General features: G+C 33.9%; 1 protein-coding gene and 1 long non-coding RNA gene across 3 annotated transcripts; one reads left to right on the top strand and one right to left on the bottom strand.

Moving 5' to 3' along the window:
• Positions 1-940: 940 nt before the first annotated feature.
• On the bottom strand, positions 941-2,959 carry LOC129926204 (apolipoprotein A-IV-like). Its single transcript, XM_056028660.1, has 3 exons — positions 2,043-2,959; positions 1,834-1,980; positions 941-1,172 (listed from the first exon to the last, which is right to left on the bottom strand). Exons 1-3 carry the CDS (start codon positions 2,957-2,959, stop codon positions 941-943), a joined length of 1,296 nt encoding a protein of 431 aa, XP_055884635.1.
• Positions 2,960-13,651: 10,692 nt separating this feature from the next.
• On the top strand, positions 13,652-18,738 carry LOC129926182 (uncharacterized). 2 transcript variants are annotated; one of them, XR_008777832.1, is made up of 6 exons: positions 13,652-13,767; positions 14,400-14,575; positions 16,338-16,445; positions 16,669-16,732; positions 17,189-17,209; positions 17,457-18,735. It is a non-coding gene; the product is annotated as an uncharacterized LOC129926182 (long non-coding RNA). The 2 variants fall into 2 exon arrangements; XR_008777831.1 differs by lacking the exon at positions 13,652-13,767 and having other exon boundaries at positions 14,164-14,575; positions 17,457-18,738.
• The last annotated feature ends 283 nt before the right edge of the window (positions 18,739-19,021 follow it).

Genomic DNA, 19,021 nt, shown 5'->3' with positions numbered 1-19,021 from the left:
CAGAGCAGGTAGGAAGAGGCTTCAGACATTGCCAGTGACAGATTTTTGTGGAAAAGCTTGCCAGCAAATGTGCCGAATGGCGCGGGAGGTTCTAAGACAGTAAGAATAGCACATTAGGTTTTTGAAATAAAACTTTTTAATAGCAAAATAATGCACTGTAAGTACCTCAGAATATGCATTTAGTTGGCTTTCAATACCAGAAATAGTGCTTGGCGGTTGGGCTCCACCCCGCGCTGAGGAAGCTCTCAGCGCTCCCCCAGACCCCTTGCTGGTAAGGTCGAGGAGTCTACAATTTTTTCACTAACTCCAGGAAGAACCTATTCAATAAAGTCTTCCGAAAGAATGAAGGGTCAGAATGTAAGGAGATTAATTATGTACACACACACATCCATCTATACAAATATTTTTTTTTCGGGGGGGGATACGCCCATGAATTATATATGCTGCGTTTACTTTGTACACCGCATTTTGTATGATATGACATACTCATTGAGCTATGGTCCTATTCCTTTTATAAAAGAGTGTGTAGAAAAAAATATATATGAATACATTTTAGCCCATGTGTATAAAATGACACAGCTCTCAGTAAACGAAAAAAGAAACAACTTAAAGACAAGGTGTCTACGCGTTATTTTGGGTGGACGCGTATGTAGAATCTTGTGACAAGGTGGATCAAAATTTGGCCGTTTTAGGGTGTCTAGGGGGTTTTATAGATTGAGAACTTACGCTTGCACAAATTACAGGCACAGCATTATAATGCAGGCAACAAATATTATGTATATGTATAAAATATGTACAGGTTTATTATACAAGGGAAATAATTTACAATGTTGTAATGCTGTACAGTGGCTAGGATAGGATCTAGCGTATTTATATATATAAGTATATCATCATTGGATGCTTAGAGCTAAGTGGTCTAAAAGTCATTAGGCTTTCTTGCTTAGCTTGTTGTTCGGTGCTGCACTGATGAATCAGGTGTGGCTGGGGCTAACGCTGTCTGCTGTTCGGCTGGCGTAGTGGATCTAGGCGCCGTGTGCAATCTAACGGTTTGTAAGGGCAGGGCTCTGCTGCGGCTACTGACAGTCAGACCAGTGACGGGTCTATGGCTAGAGTTGTTGTTTGGACACTTGTGAAGAGTAGGGCTGGTATCAGCAGATCTGGTGCCAACAAATCTGGTAATTTGTGTGTCCACATTGTCACACATTTTTAAGTGTTGTGAATTCAACTTAAATATCAGAATAAGGTGTTCTGCTCTAGGGCAACAACTTTGAGACAGCGACACAAAATTATAAAGATAATTTGTGTAGAGTAGTCGTATTGGAGGGTTACTAGTTCGTGCCTTGGTCAGTGAATTCCTTTATTTCGTAATATTTAATTTACTATTTTCTTTCATAAACGAAATTGGGCCCTAGTGCTTCCTTCATATATGCAATATTAATGTGCCATTCATGGCTTCAGCATTTAACTTCACATTCATATTTACTAAAATAAAGTAAACACATTGACAAATAACTGCATTTCTAAAGGTCTTTCAACAATAGACATTATTAGAAGCAATGCAGGACACCAGTTGAAGAAAAGGCACTAACCTTGTTCACAAAGGTAAAGAGAGATAGAGAAATGGAGATAGAAATAGAGAGAGAGAGAGAGAGAGAGGAGAAAGACAAAGTGGTGAGAACTGAATTTTGGTTTCATTTGAAATAAATTTTAAACCTACATATGCAAGAAATAAAAAAAAAAACTTAGCCTTATATTTTATCATCAGCTTGTGTCAATATTAACAAATAATAATAACATCACCACCAGACGTCTTCCCTTTCCTGTTGACATTACGACATATCCACTTTCATGCTGACATCACCACAAGACGTGTTCACTTTCCTGTTGACATCACCACCAGACGTGTTAACTTTCCTGTTGACATCCCCACAAGACGTGTTTACTTTCCTGTTGACATCACCACCAGACGTGTTCACTTTCCTGTTGACATCACCACAAGAAGTGTTTACTTTCGTGTTGACATCCCCACAAGACGTGTTTACTTTCTGTTGACATCACCACCAGACGTGTTTACTTTCCTGTTGACATCACCACTAGACGTGTTCACTTTCCTGTTGACATCACCACCAGACGTGTTTACTTTCCTGTTGACATCACCACCATACGCGTTCACTTTCCTGTTGACATCACCACAAGACGTGTTCACTTTCCTGTTGACATCACCACAAGACATGTTTACTTTTCTATTGACATCACCACCAAACGTGTTCACTTTCCTGTTGACATCACCACCAGACGTGTTCACTTTCCTGTTGACATCACAACAAGACGTGTTCACTTTCCTGTTGACATCACCACAAGACGTGTTTACTTTCCTGTTGACATCACCACCAGACGTGTTCACTTTCCTGTTGACATCACCACAAGACGTGTTTACTTTCCTGTTGACATCACCACCAGACGTGTTCACTTTTCTATTGACATCCCCACAAGACGTGTTTACTTTCCTGTTGACATCACCACCAGACGTGTTCACTTTCCTGTTGACATCACCACCAGACGTGTTCACTTTCCTGTTGACATCCCCACCAGACGTGTTCACTTTCCTGTTGACATCACCACAAGACGTGTTCACTTTCCTGTTGACATCACCACAAGACGTGTTTACTTTTCTATTGACATCACCACCAGACGTGTTCACTTTCCTGTTGACATCACCACCAGACGTGTTTACTTTTCTATTGACATCACCACCAGACGTGTTCACTTTCCTGTTGACATCAGTACAAGACGTGTTCACTTTCCTGTTGACATCCCCACCAGACGTGTTTACTTTTCTATTGACATCACCACCAGACGTGTTCACTTTCCTGTTGACATCACCACCATACGTGTTTACTTTTCTATTGACATCACCACAAGACGTGTTTACTTTTCTATTGACATCACCACAAGACATGTTGAATTTACTGATGTCTTATCTCTATGAAATACGCAAGTTATCTTGTTTAAATTATTGTTTAGGATACTTTACTTGTATCTTGAATTAATAGATTTCTCTAGTTAGAGTTATCCTATACTCTTAAGTTAGCAGTTGTTGTATTTATGTATAAATATTTATGTTATATTTCGAAAACGACTGAAACATATTTTCTTTAAAATCTCAAGGTATGTGCATATTAATATGAGGTGAATGCTTTTTTTTTAAATAATTATTCTAACCCAGTGTTTCCCAAACGGGAAGAGTTGGAAGGGGGTACGCGTTTTACATTGTTAACTATGCTGATGCTTAAAAAATAGCCATGTAGTTTATAAATTTTAATAGAATAGCATATGTTTTAAATTCTTTTTATTATCTATTTTAAGTTTTTACCAACTCAATTACGATGCCATTTATAGATTTTAAGACGAATTTCCACAAAGATCAGGAAATGAATAGGGATGCTACAACGTCCGTCGACACGCCCACTTTTTCAATGTAAAAACTATTTCTCTAGAATGTATTTGATGTGTCTCTGAAGCATGCAAAAAATAAACTCAATAATTACATAATTTTTTTAAACTCTTATAAGCATGAGAGTAGCGCTATATAAGTATTATTATTAATTCAACACTTAATTGTAAAAGAGTTATCATTATTTTGTGTGTATGTAGACCTACAAACAAAAATTTGATTGTTATGAGATAAATGCTTTTTAGGGGCAGGGTGAGAGGTACTCAGTGTTAAGAAAAATCTAGAGGGGGTACGCATAGATCAAAAGTTTGCAAACACTGTTCTAAGCTATAGCTAATTTGGAATAGTTAGTTATTAGCTTTAAAAAGAAAATTTGTCCAATCACATTTATAGACGACATCTTTTGTTTACAGGTCACGATAAATTTTAGCAAGGGGTCAAACGATATACTTATCAACTGTATTGAGAGGTTTATAAATAAAGGTTAAGGTCGCCAATTAAATTAATTATAGCTTTTATATAGCGCTACTTTCGAGCTTATAGCATGCTCAGAGCGCTACGATCAAAATCACATTTGTGAACCTATGGGGGGGAGGGGGTATCAAGGAGAAGATTTTCCGTGCTGAACTTAGGCGCTCAGTAAACACAACTCTGCTCGAGTCGGGTGTTGAACCTCGAGCCTCCTTCATAGGTAGCCAAGCCAAGTTCAAGCTACTTAGCCTATCGACCATACTTCCTACATAATCACACTTTAAAATCATCAAACATAAAAATATTCATAACTTGTATATTTTTTAACCTGAATTTTTTTTTTCAATATTAAATGACTTGAATGAAAAATACTTCTATGCAATATTTTATCTTGACATAATCTATATAGTGTGTGATGTGTGGCTGAGGGACAATATTTGCTTGGCTACTTATCTAATAGTATCGAGTTTTAATTCCGACTCTAGCAGAGTTATGTTTACAGGTATCAGCTGCCCTATCAGATGTGAGATTGTGTGTGTGTGTTTATTTTATTAGTTGGTTTGTAAATTGTTTTTATCACGGGATTTTCAAGGGGGACAATAAGGTTTTTCTAGCGGTCAGTCTAGCAGTTGGAGAGCTGACCTGTTTTGAGTAGGGTGCTTGTGTTTGTTTACCAGTTCATATGCCTAGCGTAAGGAGATGTTAGAACTTATATTACTATTCATTGCTATGTGTGAGAACTGACTATTTGGGGGTAACATTATGTGTGGCATTGGTAGCCTTTTGTTCAATGAATCTAGTCTAAGCGCCCTGTAGTAAGTCAGTTGGGCACATTTTAGTATTTCAGTTATTGATGATTATGCATTCAATATTATATGTGTACTTGCTGTTGGCTGTAAATAAATACTAATTTCATACTCCTTCGTTGAGTGATACTTTATAATATTTATACCTGTAAAGGTCTGCATGTGAGAATCATACCATAGAACATCGAGCTATATGTCTGTAGTAAAGAACTCAACCCCAGAGTTCCTTACACCCACCATCCGGCTAAAAAGATTTGACCATAGCGCTCTGTGAAACCTATAAGAATGACCACCAGTTGTCTATTAATATTAAACTCACTGTTAAAGTATTATTCAAGTTCGTCTGTCACACTCAGATCTCGAAAACTAGAAGAGAAATGAAAAATATTACTTCACCATGCGATGCGGCTTGAAAAGTTTAGGTGCAACGGCTACTTTTGGTTTTCTGAAAGCAAAGCTTTTAGTTTACAAAATTATATGTGCAAGCAATTTAGTTTTATGAAAATACACCAATTCCAGTGGCGTAGCTACCAATGTGCGGGTGGTGCGGGCCGCACAGGGCACCAAGAGGAGAGGGGACCAAAATTCCCCTAGTGTGTATTAATTTCCTATTTCCCTCAGCTTTTCAGTAAAAACGACTAATTGTATGGACACGAACAAACATAAACTACTGTATTTTAAACATGAACTAACGATTTATAAACTAGTAATGTCGCTATTTTGTTTCATCTCTTTAACTATTTCTTCCATACAATGTAAGCTATAGAACAGTTTGAATCTAATTTACTAAATTTATTTCGGACACACTGTACATGTTGTTACTACACTGATCAATGCTCTGTAATATAAAGAAGAAGAAGAAGAAGATAGGCCAACCTTTTTTGTACTTCATTGTTTAGTCCATTGGTTTAATCTAGATATTGAGTTTACAAATATATTTCTAAATTCTAGCTCTAAACAACTGTCTTAGTTTATTCATTTCTTTATGATTCTTTATAGTTTAATTTTGGAAATAATTCTATTGTAATGTCAATATTTTTAAATAAGCTAACCTTTGTTTTGTACGAGTTTTTTTTTAACTAACTAATTAATTGTAATACTGTAACGTAAAGAGAATGATGAACAGTGCTCAAGACTGACTAGTCTGGCTGGCGCCTCAAAACCCTTTTAAGCTCAGACGGAGAAATCGGCATCTCTGGTTCTGTCCGGTCTGGGTAGACTATACGGGCCCCATACCCAGATATATCGGGGTCCCTCATTACCGACCCATCGGTATAACAGAAAATGGCATCTGATGGGTAGGACTTTAGTGTAGCTGATGCCAAGTTTTGGAGTATGGCAGGTGTTAATCGCCTCTTGGTGGCTCCCTCTTGCCCTATAAGGGACATGGTTATTTGTGGGGCCGGCATCCTCCTCCACGGAGGGCAAGTACTAATTTTTCTAATTGAGATTCTATCAGTGGAAAGTCCAGCTGATTTTGACAAATTGGCCGCAATGTGGATGAACGATCTCATTTTTATGCGGTTCCTCTCTCTCCACTGTCGCACTAATATTGAGGTGGGTAGCTTAGAGTCGCCCCTTTTATAGCGCTCATAGGCTGTAAGTACCACCCTCTCCCTCCTTAAATGTAAAGGGGCCACGTTTGTTAAGATTTCAGCAGCGTTTGTTGGGCTTGTCCGAAAGGTGCCAAAATGAACCTTAATGCCTGTGATTGTACTCGGTCGAGTGATTCGAGGGCAGTTTTACTAGCTTAAACTTGAACTGTATAGCTGTACTCAATTTGTGATCTGACTGCCCCTAGTACAATGTGCGTAGCATGTAAGCTTTGGCACCCAACTTTGTGCTGGCCAGCTTTCTTAGTAACGATAACTTCTCCGAGGCTTTTCTTTCAACGTCCTGGACGTGCTGGAGCATTGACAGTTTTCTATCCAGGGTCACCCCTAGATATTTTGGCGTGTTTTCACGTTGGAGTCGCAGCCCAACGAGTTGAAGCTCGAATGGAGTCTTAAGAATGTCGATCCTTAGGCTGAACAGGGACCAGGTCGTTTTGGCAACGTTTATCTGAATCTGTCATTTGTCGCAATACGAGGAGATGGTTTGGAGGTTTGCTTGTAATGCCGCCTGTATTTGGTCGACTTTCTTGCCGTTTGACCAGAGGACAATGTCATCCGCATAAAGCAGTTTCTTTGACCGCAGTGAGGTGCGTTTCTTAAATTTCTTAAGTCTAAAGAAGCATCGAGACAATTTCAAGTCACATGATTGCCAGAGTCCACCGACTATAGGCGAGCTGTTATTGGGTATGAATTAACTGAACAATTAAAAGCAACAAAGCAAGATGAGACGGTTATCATTGAATCCAGAAAAAAAATGATGAGGCGACATCCTGAAAAGAAGAAAATACTTCAATACCGCAGGTTCTAGAGACTATAGGACAGCACACAAGCATGTCTTTAGTACACTCCTCAAAAATTCATACTGAAGAAGCTGAACCATCAGACAGTGTAAACAATACAAAAAGCAGGATAATAAACTCTAGACTGAACGACATTGGAGATTGGCCTGATGTCACAGATAATATTCGCATACACCTTGTCACTCAAGGTTCTGAAACAGTTCAGCGTATGGACAGTCAATTTAGAGAGGTGTATAGACATCAAGAATCAGCAAAAGGAAAGGCTAGAAAGCTTCCAAAGGCTTGTTTTTTCCGGCAAATGTCCAACGGCGAGAAAGTTCTTAGAAAGTGGATGTGTTATTCGCCAAAAAAAAAAAAAAAAAAGAATCCTTATTTTGCTTCCCCTGCATACTCTTCTCAACAAGATCAAGTACCAAATCTTCATTTAAATCCAAAGATGGATTCAATGAGTGGTGGAGGTTATCCCCGAAAAACAGAAAAATATGAGATCAGCAGAGCTCACATTCAGTCATCGCTTTCTTGGAGGGAACTTGAAGTTTGCCTGAGAGTAGGGAACAATATTGACAACAAGGCCCAAGATTTGATTATACAAGAGACGAAAACCTGGAGAGTTAGTAAAATTACTATCAAAGTACGATCCACTCTTGAGGGAGTATGTGCTTCGAACTAAGCTTTGTTCTGACCGAATACATGCATGTCTCCACAAATACAAAACGAATTTATTACAATATTAGGGGATCACGCTAAAAAACAAATCATACAGCAAATAAAACAAGCCAAATATTTCTCTATTATTTTTGACAGTACACCTGACATTTTACGGTATGTTGTCATGGATAATGACGGGGTGCAGGTTCGTGAGTCTTTTATTGACTTCATCGACACAAAGGACAAGCATGCTGCTGGAATCGCTGAGATGATTCTAGAGAAACTGCGTTGGGATAGCTTAGACATAATGGACTGCAGGGGTCAAGGCTATGATAATGCTGTGGTCATGAAAGGTCATTAAGGTCATGAAAGAATTAACAATACTTGATTAATGAATACATATTATTTTGAACAAAAAAGTAAGGTTTTGCAACGTTATTAATTAGTTAGTTGTTGTTATTTTTTTTTTTTTTTTTTTTGGGGGGGGGGCATCAAGATGAGGTACCGCACCAGGCATCATATACTCTAGCTACGCCACTGACCAATTCTAAAACAATTATGTAAATGTAAAGGAGGCAATGTTACACTACGTTAACAGAAGACAACAATTTTTTTGTGTATATTCAGTATCACTAAGTTAGATATATTTATAAAATGTACGAAATGTTCGCAATCAATATAAATATTAGTTAAAGGTGTTTTTTTCTGGTCAACTAGCTGCTAAAATGAAAAGAAAAGAATGTACTTTGTATGTAAATATCACGAACATTTTTTTAAAATGGACTTTTTAAGCAGCGACTTTTGTGCAGTAGCGTGACAAGTATCCTGAAACCGTATTGCTATCAGTTACCTCAAAATTTTAAAAATAATCATATTATATCTATTTTGTTTAGTGCATGTATCAGAAAAAAATAGGCTTATTTTTGTGCATTTTGTTTGTTGGTCGGTTTTTCCTTCACGTTTAGATAAAAAAAAAAAGAATTCCAAAAGCTATTGAAAATCTGATTTACCCTTTAATGTTTCTCTCGTATCATCTCAATAGTTTTAAGTAAAATCATTGATTGTTCCGGATGTTTTTGTGCAAAACTAATCAACCCCAACGAATGTTTGTTTCTTCTTCTACCTATATTACATTTAATTTCCATGCTTAAAAGTTGCAAAAACATATTATCAAAAATTTGTTATTCCATTTTTTATGTAAATAGCATATAAATGCTAAATCAAAATCTCTATACTGACAGTTATATTTCATTAACTGTAAAAATGTTCCGGATATTGTTTTATAAAAAATGAATTATGACAAATGATTGTTTGAAATCGCATAATTGACTAATATTACACTTTAATTCTTTGAAAATAGGTCACTATAGTTTGATTATCTATATCAAATTGTTCCGTATTTTCATATTTAAATAAAATTTTAAAATATCGACAATAGGTTGTTCAGGGCTTAAAAATAAAGAATGTAATTTACTAGAAAAGATTATTGAAAATCACTTTTTAGACATATTTTACATTTAATTTTCTTGATGAAACATATCAAAATATTTTTAATCTATAAAGAATGTTCCGGATTTTGTTTTGAAAAGAAATCGACCTACATTATTTACATTTTGTTACAAATCGTCGCCGAAAATTTCCGAATTTTATTTAAAAATCTACTAACGCCAAATAACTGTTTTCTAATTAATAAAATAATAATCTTCTCAATTATGAAAAAATATTGTTCTGGATTCTTATGAAAAATATTTAAACTCTATTTTTATGTAAAATCTCACTTCTCTCATACAGTCCATTCAATTTTCTAGCTAAAACGTTACAAAATCGAATTATTGTTAATATTATGTTCCGAATTTTAAGGAAAACAACTTCCAAACACCAGAGTATGGTATGAAAATCTCTCCACTAGGCTCGGGTACATTTAATTTTTATACGACACCATCCCAAAAATTTAATAAACGGTATTACATTTATCTTGAATTCTCTTTTTCTCTTACTATTTATGCAAACATCCGGAACAATCTATTATATTGTTACGTATTTCTGAATCTTCTGGCTAGATGTATTAGTTGGCACATAAATAAAAACACAGCAAAGAACTTGACGACTAAACTTTCAGTTTCATATAACTTTATTGACTATTAACTCAAACAATGTGTTACTGTAACATGTAGCGTAGAAGACTGTACAATATCTGTCAGTTTACAGTTAGCTATACTTCGTTGCAATTCATCTCTTCACTTCGTTGCAATTCATCTCTTCTTAAGTTGCCTCGAGCCGTATTCCAAAGAACAGACCAACGACACACTTCCCAGTAACGCTCCAGGTCTCCCAAAACTGAACCAAGTCGTACTCAAGTCTACCAATCAGAGCCGCACACGTCTTGCATCGACTGTATTGACTGTAACGGCTCAAGTCCACTGTAGTTCGCTGTATAGACTTTAACGACAGTAGTCCACTCCAGTTAACTCTATCCTAGTTAACTTGCATCGAGTCGTACACATCTCTCTTCTACTGTCTCGCACAGTAGACAACAGTACCGACGACTCACTAACGACTGACTTTCACATTAACTCTCTGGCTTATATAGAGTCCATAATCGCTTGTCCAAAGTTGCACAAACACGGCTAGTATCCTCTGGAATAACACGTGAGGAAACGTCACACCCTGTCTTTGTTTATACATGTAGAGTCCAGAAAACATCGGCTGCAGTGTCATCTTGCCGGGGTCATAAGTTGTGACCTTTGTCTGTCACTGGAAATTGCTAGTGCCTTCTGGAATAACACGTAAGGACACGTCACATCCTGTCTTTGTTTATACATGTACATTCCAGAGAACACCCGCTGCTGTGTTATCTCGCCGGGGTCATACGTTGACCTCTACCTATCACTGTTTATTCGTAACAATATATATTAAATCTATTGCGTTCATACTTAAAGCTATTGCAATGTTTCAAAACGAAAATTAAAGTTAATTACATTTCCAATAGTTTTTAGTCGTAAATTTTATATTAACATGACGACAGACAGATAAAACGCACACAAAATGCGGCTTTAATTCTCTTTAAAAAAATTCTATTAGAACTCAGTGCACCATTGTCTATGAACCCTCGTTAAATATCTCGTGTTAATAAAGACATTTCTTTGGTACTAGCCTATTGTGACGTAATGGAATTTTTTCCTTTGACGTCATATCAATGGATTCTTTTAATGTAATGCTAAAAAACTCCTTTGACGTCATATGGAATAAATTCTTCAAATGAAATGCTAAAACAACTTGGTGTAGTAATGTATCACACCTCGTAATATAACTCGAATTTTAAGAAGACATAATAGCTAAATTTAGATCTCGATCTCGATTAGTTAACACATAAGCTAGATTTTTAAAAATTAGATTTAGATTTATATTTTAATTAAAATCCTTGTAGATTCTAGATTTCATGGTCTAGTTTAGAATGTTTGTTGTTTTACGTTTCGGATGCTCCTTCAGAGTTGAAGTCCAAACCTCCCGCAGGACGACAGGGGATGAGAGCGGGTAGGGTTCGAACCTGGAACCATCAATAAATCCAAAAGACAGTCCAGCGCGCAAACCGCACGACCAGAAAGCCATGAGTAAGACTAGATCAAGATCTATAATTTCAATTTCTAGAATTAAAGTGTAGATTTTTATTTCCAAATGTCTTGATCAATATTTCAATGTTATAAAGTACTAAAACTAACTTACTTTTTTTCAATTCAATATTGCATTCAGTCTAAAATAGATTATCTAGGCTAGGCTTTTATTTTTAACATAAATCTTTTTTTAATAACATCTACATTATTCCAAATTTATATTTTAGATCTAGATCTAGTAGATATAGATATTAAGAGTGCTTAATCAGAAAGTTAATTTAGGTAAGTCTACATCATCATTCTAGTTTCATTTAAATAAAAATGCCAATAGCTCTAACGGTAACTGTGCTGGGACATCGAGCAGACAAAAAAGGATAGGAAAAGTTACCACAGCATTGGCAAAATTCTCCAAGCGCGTCTGGAAAAATGGTAAAGTTACCACAGCGACCAAAATCCTAGTCTACAACGCCTGTGTTGTGAGCACTCTCCTTTATGGCAGTGAAATCTGGTCAACATACAAGTAACAAGAGCACAGATTGAATAGTTTCCACTTGCGCTGCCTGAGACGTATAATGGGCATCTCTTGGAGGGACCATGTCCCCAATCAGGAAGTTTTGGGATTGGCCAATATGAACAGCATGTATGCTCTCCTGACCAAAGAAGATTACGCTGGCTCGAACATGTCACTTGCATGCCAGATGGTAGAATCCCGAAAGTCATTGGTTAATATCTTATCTTCTTATCTTATATAATACAGACGTTACTTCAAAAAAGAAGATGATTACGTCCTACGCGTCATGCATTTAGTCATGCATATTAACCAATGACTTAAATTCTGCCAAGTCACTGGTTTTCCTGTCTAGCTCATGCAACCCATTCCATGCTCTAATAGCACTAGGGAAGAAGGAGTATTTGTACAAATTTGTCCTAGCATATGGGACGAGGAATGTGCCTTTATCTTTGTGTCTTTCAGAGTATTTTATTAAATTTTGTTTTTGTATTTGAAGATTATGGTTCAGTGTTTTATGTATGATTGCTACTTTACTTTTGAGCCTTCTGTCCTGAAGGCTTTCTAAATTTAGTGATTTTACTAAAGGTGTTACTCTAGTCAAATGTGAATATTCGTTTGTTATGAATCGCACTGCTCTATTTTGTGTCTGTTCTAGTTTCTTAATGTTTTCTTGAGTTGAGGGGTCCCAAACAGAGGATGCATATTCTATTATTGGCCTAACCAAGGTTAAATAACATTTTAGTTTTATGTTCTTATTTGATTTATAGAAATTTCTTTTAATAAATCCTAATGCTTTGTTTGATTTTTTTGTAGTTTCATCAATATGTGGATTCCATGACAGTTTTTCATTTATTATAACACCTAGGTATTTTGCGTTTTTAGTCTGTGTTACTGGTTTGCCATGAATAAGATAAGTGGAATTAATTTGTTTTAGTTTTTTTGTTACTCTTAACAACTGACATTTTTCTGGGTGGAAAGACATGCTCCAATTTGATTCCCTATTCTGTAATTCATCTAATTCTCTTTGTAAAATATCTGTGTCTTGTGTTGTTTTTATTGTTCTATATATTATGCAATCGTCTGCAAATAATCTGACTTTTGTTCCTGAACTAATGCAATTTGGTAAATCATTTATGTAAATTAAAAATAGTAGTGGACCCAAGACTGTTCCTTGAGGTACACCTGAGTTTACTGTTATCGGTGTTGATTTAGAGCCATTTATTATTACAGTTTGTTCTTTCCCTATCAGAAAGTCTTTAATCCACTGATGCAGTGGACCATTAATGCCGAAATATTTTAATTTTTTAAGCAAACTATGGTGGTGAACTTTGTCAAAAGCCTTAGAAAAATCTAGTAAGATAGCATCTATTTGTTCACTATTATCTAAACCTTTTGAGAAATCATCAATTAGTCCTATTAGTTGTGTTTCACATATGCATGACTAAATGCATGACGCGTAGGACGTAATCATCTTCTTTTTTGAAGTAACGTCTGTATTATATAAGATAAGATAAGATAAGATCTAGTATATATAAACGGATCCTTTAGTGCCGCCTCTGAGTTTATGTGATTACAAAAACTCTCTTTCTTATATTTTTGTAAAAATGAAGACATACTTAATTATTAATTGTTAAAAGTAAGTTTGTAAGCGCTAATTGTACTGTATGGTTTTAGAAGCATTATATTACCTAATTAAAAAAAAATTCCCTCTTACAAATATTAATTTTTAAAATTTCCGATATTATTTGCTCTTAAACTCTTACTTATAATCGTATTTCAAGAAGATGAATTTATAAATTTGATTGTATTATTTGATGTATTTAAATTTCATATGTATATACGATTACTAAAAGGTAGTAGGCCTATATTTTCTGAATTTTTAATTCAAATGATTCAAATTATTAAAATGAAACAACTATGAAATAATAATTTTAAAAGATGGCATTTCGCATAACAGATAATTTATAAATAGAATGAGAAACTAGCACTACATGTACATCTAATGCAACAAGATTAGTTTAAAAGTATAATTATAAAATTAAAGCCCATATTTATTTTATTACATATTTAGGAGCGCGAGGATTCTATATTGAAGTGTTTAATTAAAAATCAGTTTTCTTGAGCTTAAAAAATCTACGTGAAACGAGCAGGCCTGTTGCTACACTTAGTTTTTAAGATGCATGTTGTCTGTGAGAAGTTTTTAGATAACTATAACTGGTTTTGATAACCTATTAAACATATTTTGCACCCTTCAGACCTATTAATATACAGAGTAGATGTTGTAAAGCTTACCAGTTAACAATGATTTTATGTAGCAAGCATAACGTCTATCTAATTTACAATTAACTAATATCATTCGAACAACAAGGTTGTATTGATGAAACGATGGGCTGTAGAGTACAACTAAATACGCATGGCTTTAAATTACACAAAGCAATCAAGAATAAAAAATAAACTTATTCATTTGCCATATTGACTATAAGAGGTCTTTAACTCGGTTCTATACGACTATTGAAAGTCTTCGACATGTAGAGGATCAATCCAAAAATAACAAGAAAAGCATAATTATTGCATCATCAAAACTTCCGGTCTGACATTACCAACATGGCAGCTGAATGAATAGACAGCTATTAATATGTCGACCACCAGCTATTAATATAGGTAATAACTATTAAAGTATTTTAATTTTTTAAATGCTTGCTTAATTTGTAGTAATAAAAAAAACTAATAAAGAACGAGGTTGAATTGTAGTTTATTTCATTTTTTTTTAAAACGAACTGGACTAGTAATTCTTTTTTCAGCGATATATATACATCGACTGTTAAATTTATAGTAAAATCGTTATAGCTGTTTTGAGAAACGTGTCCAGGTTCCACCCACCCTCGATCCAGGTTCCATGAAGTATTAGTTAAATAAAGGTATTGTAAAAAAGGCTACTATTAGCGCGTATCGGTAGTTTGAAGATAAACCTACATAATAATGATTGTAAATCGAGTTTGGTCCATATAAGAAATGGTATAGCCTAGTGCGATTTTCTATTATCTCCTTAGGTTTGCCTTGAAATAAATCAGTGGTCCATAGTACTAAAGGAAACTCACAAGCTACCTATTTAAATACTATGCTAGGATAGATATATTTAACTTACTAGACCATGAATTTCAAATGAACATATTTAGTGTTCATTGAAAAAACAAAGAAGAAATCCGCAATTGCATTAACATTGCAGCACCAATAGCTCACAACATAAAAACTGAACATAAAACATAAAAAAAACAATACTTAGAAATTGGGAAGAATGGAAGTTAAATAGAATACAAATATACCCCATTGTTATATCAACAAGGGGATAGAGACAACTGATCTTGTAGACACTTTAAAAGGACTTAACATTCCAAAGATCTTTATCATTGCCCATTAGAGGGTAGTACTGCTAAAGACCTGCTTTATCACCAGAAAGTTCCCCCATTTGCCACAAAATATGATAAATATATATCTATATATATCTATCTGTCTCTCTCTCTATATATATATATCCATATATTTTCTACTTATTGAGATGGACATGATAAAGAAAAAATAATAACTGTTTGTCCCTTCAATACAAATCGTCAGACAGAAACAGATAATCTGTCTTATGGTCTAAAAGGTGAAATTTTTTTTGGTCTAAATCGTGATTTTTTTTCTTAGTACGTCTAAATTTCAAGCAAATATTTCCTTTTTAAAAAAAAAAAAAAATATTTCATCTTTGTCTGTCAGTCTTGTACAGATTTCGAACGCGTTATTTCTCACACACATTCGTGGATCATATTAAAACTTTTAGGTATATATATTACCCAACAAAGAAGAATCACTAAAAACTTAAAACAATTATGAAATTAATTACTGGTGATTAATTATTTTGTTTGCTACTAGAAATGGAAATCGATCATTCAGTATTAAAAAGATAGTTCTTAAAATTTAGGGCTTTGTCATTTCAGATAAAGTACACCTTATTTTTCCCTCACTTATTCTCTGATCAAGTTAATATTTTACAAAATTAGTTATTGTAATTAAATAATGAATCAATATAAAAATTAACCAATTTATAACTTAATTATTTGTTATTAATATTATTTTTATTATGTGTTCTGTACAAAGTCAGAGTTAAGTATTGTTATTTCAATAATAAGTCACTAAGAATCTCATTTTCTAACAACAAAAACATGCTATTACCTTTTTAGAATGTTCAATTATTAAATTAATTATTTTTGAGTTGTGCGAAAACAATCAAGATCGTTTCTGGTTTAATATTTGTCTATTCATTTAGAAAATTTAGCTTTCATTTCATGTAATTATTCAACATTATTTTATTTAAAATTTATTATTTAATCGTTTAATTTGATTTACGTCTGTTTATCAATAAGTCTTCTCTTACATTACACAGCTTCAGTGGAAATTATTGCACACGTCTAAACTTGGTTGTGCAACGCTCACTGGGAAAAAGTCTTGGCTACATGTCACTACAAGAAATAAATAAAATAAGCTTCATAAGGTAGACTTTGATTTAAAAAACAACAACTTTACTTTTACGTTACTTGTTTGTTTCCTGAAATTTAGACTTCATATTATTAATAAACAAGGGTGCTCATTTTGAAACTGAAAATAAATATAGTCGCTTGCTTTACAATTGCTCATTAATAGTTTTTTTTTTGTTCTTGTTGTATTTATTATTTGAAAGAAGTTTTCAGTAGTTTTTCCTAAATATTTGTTTTTAGAATCAATTTGTTGAAAAACTAATAAGAGTGTCAAATATGGCCAGAAAAGTTGAACTGCCAGAAGGTAACAGTTAAGAATTTAAAACAAAATTATGTTTAATAATGACAATTCACGTACTGCTAAGTTAGTATTAATATTGATCTTTTTGACAAAAACATGTTAAAAAACCATAAACTTTTAAATTTACTTTTTTTCTAATTATGTAGATTTGATATTGTAATTAATCTAAAAGCATTAAATATTTCTAATTGCATTTAACGTATTATAGTTTATTTTTAAAATCATCAAAACTTATTTGTTACAAAAACTTTGTACTACTTACTAAAGGAAACAAAATTGAATATTGAATTTCGGTAATAATGTTTTAAAACATGGGTTTTGCTGCAAGTTTTTTTTTTCGAACATACTCTATTTTGTAAAATGCAAATCTTTTTATAAAAGATTAAACAATAATCTCTACATTGATCATGATTATATTCATCTTAAGCATTTATGTTAAAATTTTATGTTTTAATACAGATGATGACTCATCCATCAGAGGTATGTTTTTTTTTTAAGCTCGCTTTTTTGCTTTTATTACAAAGAGCCTCTACTTTCATAATTTAAGGAAGCTGTTGTAATGTATGACAACGTGAATCCATCCATTTGATTATGGTTAAATTTTATTTATGTAATGGAAAAGTTTCAAATTCAAATACATTAAGCAATATTTTGAATAATCTCTATATTGATTATGATTATATCCTTAAATCCTTAGTAATGTTTTGGAATTATATGTTTTTTACAGCTCTTGGTATACGCATGCGAACAAGAATTAGGTCAGGTATGTTTCTTTACTTTGCATTCTTCCTTTCATTACGAAGAGCCTCTTCTTTAATAATCTAATGAAACTGTTGCAACAAATGACAACCTAAATCCACTTATTTGATTAAATTACACATCTGTTTAGATGTAGTGAAAGTTACTAATGTGAATGAGGTTGTTAAAAACAAGCAATATAGAAAAAGATTACTTTAGATTAAACAAAAATAAGCTTATCTAAGGGAGATCACCGCTAATTTGATTAGCCTCTGTTTTATGTTATCAAACCTGCTTTTCTTTGGACGACTCTTACTTCGTGCTCTATCTACCTTGAAGAATGACTTTTGATAGTGAGTCATGTCTTACAATATAACTAAACCAGCTGAGCTATCTTTACACAGTATTAAGGATATCTTTATATTTTGACAGCCAGGGTGTTGACTTATTAAACTCTTCTTTTTCTGATATCTGATATTCATCATTTTTCTGTCAACCGTTTTTCCTTTAACCTCTGTATTCCGTGTCCAACTTTCACAACGATATAGAATTACAGGGACCATTAGTGAAGAATGCAGTTTTCATTTAACTGGGAAGCTGATGTTACTATTACAGAATTTCCAAAGTTTAATATTTATTAACTTATGTATACTTTTGTCATAATAATAATTGTTCATTCAACTACTTGTTAACAGATGAGTTAAAAGATAGAATATCTCATTTAAGCAGACAGATATATAAGATTATATTATAAGTGTTAGCAGATGGAAGTCTTTATAATCTATTTTTATTTATATATGGCATTTTTAAAGTCTGAACGAATGACAGGAAAGGTATTATTTTTCACGATGTAAGAAGCCAGTGTGTAAAAAATGCCCCAAAGAACAATTAAGATTAATTTAGTGTTTGGTATTTACAGTTAAACATATGACACCTACACTTAGTGAGAAATAAATGTAGTTACTATAGAGCTAGTTAGGATAAATAGCTGCAACATATACAGGGCCGACTTTAAGGCAGGGCAGGTGAGGCTATAGCCCCGGGCACTCTACAAAAAAGAAACCTCTACAAGAGATTTTAAAAGTCCAAAATTTAGACGGTTTGTCAACCTTTCCTTTTTCTTCCGAACGTTTTTTGTCCACATTTATACCAACAAAACAGATCCCTTAAACTTTACGATTGACAACTATTGCTGTAGAAGCTTTTTAATTATGTTTTTCCTTTCATAGTCGAAATTTTGGCTGCTGGCAATAGTTGATAGTTGAAAATTGCAAAGCAAAATAGTATTTATTTATCTCAATGCAGTTAAAGGCAACACCCTTTAACATCACCATCATTCAAGCCTATGCTTCTTCATCAACCTATGAAGACAATTCAGTAGAAGAGTTTTATTTAGCAATTCCTGGAAGTGGTCAATAATGTCCCCAAAAAAGGACATCAATATTGTACAAGGAGACTGGAATGCCTATGTAGGAAGTAACTCCTACCAAACCTTGAAAGGCACTTGTGAGAGTTACATTAACCTCTGAACTAACGTACAAAGTCTGCGACTAT

Source organism: Biomphalaria glabrata, chromosome 5 (genome assembly GCF_947242115.1).
Source record: "Biomphalaria glabrata chromosome 5, xgBioGlab47.1, whole genome shotgun sequence".
NCBI classification, from domain to species: Eukaryota; Metazoa; Mollusca; class Gastropoda; family Planorbidae; genus Biomphalaria; species Biomphalaria glabrata.
Note: the sequence above shows the minus strand (reverse complement) of the source record. Positions and strands in the feature narration are given on the sequence as shown.